The 3588-nt window shown below is 38.2% G+C and overlaps 1 protein-coding gene across 1 annotated transcript; it reads left to right on the top strand.

Moving 5' to 3' along the window:
* LOC117322074 (hepatic lectin-like) lies at positions 1–2857 on the top strand (the record flags this gene model as incomplete). The annotated part of the gene is made up of 3 exons (XM_033876814.1): positions 1–75; positions 1360–1447; positions 2540–2857. Coding segments are annotated over 3 exons (384 nt in total), but the record flags the coding sequence as incomplete, so codon positions are not given.
* Between the last annotated feature and the right edge of the window lie 731 nt (positions 2858–3588).

Raw genomic sequence — 3588 nt, 5'->3', positions numbered from 1 at the left:
AATGTGAGGGGAAAATATTTCCAAAACCGATGTTTCTTCGAAGGCAGTTCCGCGGCTAGTTGGACTGAAGGACGGGTGAGTAATTCATATATTTCTGTTGTCCATTCTCACTTTTTTTACATTCGATCTGTCAACTATGTCTTAGACCACATTAGACTGATCATTTCTCTAGCACGTGTTCATACACAATATCATCGCAGGCCACGTTATTCATATTAACTCTTCACCTCTACATTGTCAATATTTCACAGGACACTGTTCTACTTATCTTATGATCACATAGACTCCGTAAGTAAGTAAATGGTTATGTAACAATGATACAACATCATACATTATGATACAGCAATAGTATACATTACGATATAGCAATACCATACAATATTATGCAATACTAGCAAAGACTGCTTTTGTCTTCCTTTACCTCGCCAAAATATAGCTTATATCTTAAAACACCATAACCATGCACCATTCATTATAATACAACAACAATATGCTACAATGTCTCACATTATAATACAAAAGAAAGTATACGATTCCATACAATACAATACAAAACAGTGTATTGCGTAATGTAATAAAAAGGCGATACATTAGTACTTATTATGATACAGTGACAACTTTTAATAAAATGGAAAAGACTGTGTTGATAACATTCAAATTTAACATTGTAAATTGTTAATGGCGTTTTCCAAGCTAAACAGAAATACCATATTCTGTTGCACTGCCTATACTTCGATGAAAATACTCTGCTACGTTTAGATATAATTATAGTGTATATAGTCTTCATGCTTCGAGCTAAGGGAATTACCTTTCAGCAGGATCGGTTATCTAGCGGACTGTTAAGCCCTGGTCAGTAGATATACACAGGGAACTATATTATTTATAACCAGTTGGTCTGACTCCCCTTGGGACAAGTCTGCGGGCCAGAAATAGGGTAAAATGCTTCTGTAGGGAAGAATGTGTTTCCGCCGAATTTAGTCCAGAGCATCTTTTGTAAGCGGGGGTCAATTCTGTATAAATAGTGGGTGCCCCATCGTCGGATACCCACGGTTGATTGCAGTACGCTACAATAAACTTATCACTTGTTGATATGAAGCTTCTATAAAGCGTATGTCACCTTCAATCTTATTGGCCGAAATTCCGATGGGAAAATGTGACGGAGCCTATCAAATAGTCTCTCGTAAAACGAGGATTTTTGTTCACTGAGTTGACCCATCGGTGATAAGTGAAGCGTAGCAGTAGTTTAATCAATCGCTGGTATCCGACCGTGGACTCTAATATCCTTTTGACAAGGAAACAGCTAGAATAATATATATATAGTAACAACTTATCAAGTTTTAATTAACTAATATATTTCAGGATCAGTGCCGACTGTCGGATGGAAGTTTAGTAACGATTGATACGGATGACGTTAACAATTTTTTACTTACCGTAACAACGGCAGGAGGTAAGTATACCTTACACTATTGACCTTTAATATAGTATATTTGTTTGGATGGGGCACTCCATTATACAATATTCGATCATATATGCTATGCAACGCCAGTTTTGATTGGTTGAAAACCGTGTATTATTTGCCAATAATACACGCTCGTGTCAATAATACATGCTCGTGAGTCACGGCTTTTATAATGTTATGTATCTAATTTTCATCTTCTGATAACACGGGTACTGTAGCCTATGTCTGGGATATTAAAATTTTATTTTTAAGATTTCGAGTTCGAATCCTGCGTAAGCCGCTTTTTTTCCATCCTTTTTTTTTTTTTAATTTTCAAAATCAGTGCCATATGATAGATGTTCTTGATTGTAGTACTGTAGTGCCTGTAAAGAAATGTATATCTTATCAACAAAATAATGCAATACTCAACAAATAAATTACAAGGTTTTCCCGGGGTTTCTTTGCCCTTTTTCTATTAGAAAGAGCTAGATCTCAGAACTAAATAGTACATAGTAGAATAAAAGTAATCAACTTTGACTTGTGGCCTTCGTTATTAATTTAATTGCAAAATATCCTCGTCCTCGTTGTATATCCTGCAACAATACACGAATCATCGTTAATTATTTCTTAAGTATCCCACAGGGTATTATATGAAAAGTAAAGACAGTGAAATCTCCACCCCTCGGGGTGATATTTTTGAAAGAGCCTGAAGTTAGACGACTAGGAATATTACCCCCGGGGATTGAAATTTCTCTGTCACACCCTCAGGGTAGGGGAAGATTGTATTAATCTATTATAAAATAGTATAACAGACAGCAGGCATGCGGGGAATTGAAATTTAAGTCATGGTAGGAAATTCGTCATAACCCGAAAAAAGACAGCGAGATGTTCACAGATAAAATGAGAGAGAAGTCAGTTTATGGCTGGAGAAAATGTCTTCCATAATGGACGCTCACATAGAGTACGTATATCTTGTAGAAGCTACTGTGGAAGAAAGTAACTTGCATTTTAACTCTAATAACCGTAAATATAGACATTGATCAATCCATGTAAGACTTGATTTGTATTGACGAAAGCTTTTAATTGGTATCATTCTATCAGTGTTTTGGGCAGGAGGAAACGACCTGACTAATGAGGGCACATGGACTTGGATCGAGAACGATCAGCCGATTCTTCTAAACTCTTTGTGGTACCTTGGTGCCCCTCAGGCCAGCTCGAGCGAAGCTGACTGTTTAGGCGTCGTGACTGCTTCAGGCGAATGGAGAGATGTACCATGCTCACTTCCGGCTACATATATATGTCAAAGATACATTACCCAATAAATGTACTTCATAGAAAATAACCGACAAAATGGCGGTAGACAAGTGCAGAATAAACAGAAAAAGATATATGGAAGCAAATAGGTCTTTATTCTTTTGGGTGGGGGTGGGGTGGTGGTGGCGGTGGTGGGGGTTGTTGGGGGTTGAGGTTTGGGTTGGGGGGGGGGGGGGGGCATTGAAACCGAGAATCATTATAGCCGGGTACGCCCACACGCCTTTGGTCTGTGCCTGCTCAAACTCTCTCTTAAAGTGTTTAAATGACCTTTGATATGGAAACGGTTACTGGAAAATTGTGTGTGTGTAAGGGTGTGTGTGTGAGGGTGTGTGTGAGAGTGTGTGTGTGTTTGTGTGTGAGGGGTCTTTTTGGTAATATCTTTAATAATTTTGGATTCATTCTGAATAAGTCAGCTAAGATTAGTACCCATGCACTGGAAAGAGCTCAAAAATCCATATGTATAGATTATTAGTGTAAACATATCGATTACGAGGCAAGTGAAGCCGAAAATCATTATAGCGGTGTATCTAGGCCTAGGCCGGGTACGCCCTCCACCCACCCGCCTTTGGTCTGTGCCTGCTCAAACTCAAACAAAAGAAGCTCGAAGCTCCTAATTAGCCTTATGTTGACTACGACGTATTCGTTTTGTCAAACCCATACCGAAAGTCTTATTGGTCACTGTAGTGATGACGTAATGCAGTATTTGGAGCAGACCCGTATTTCGATTCATTTGATATTTTATATAACTGTCTTGATTCTAAAGAAGTGAGAGCAGATTGTGTGATAATTACATTTTGTTATACTATACTCGAAAATTGACCGACTCTGAAAGCAAT

This window comes from Pecten maximus, chromosome 2 (genome assembly GCF_902652985.1).
Source record: "Pecten maximus chromosome 2, xPecMax1.1, whole genome shotgun sequence".
In the NCBI taxonomy this organism is placed as follows: Eukaryota; Metazoa; Mollusca; class Bivalvia; order Pectinida; family Pectinidae; genus Pecten; species Pecten maximus.
Note: the sequence above shows the minus strand (reverse complement) of the source record. Positions and strands in the feature narration are given on the sequence as shown.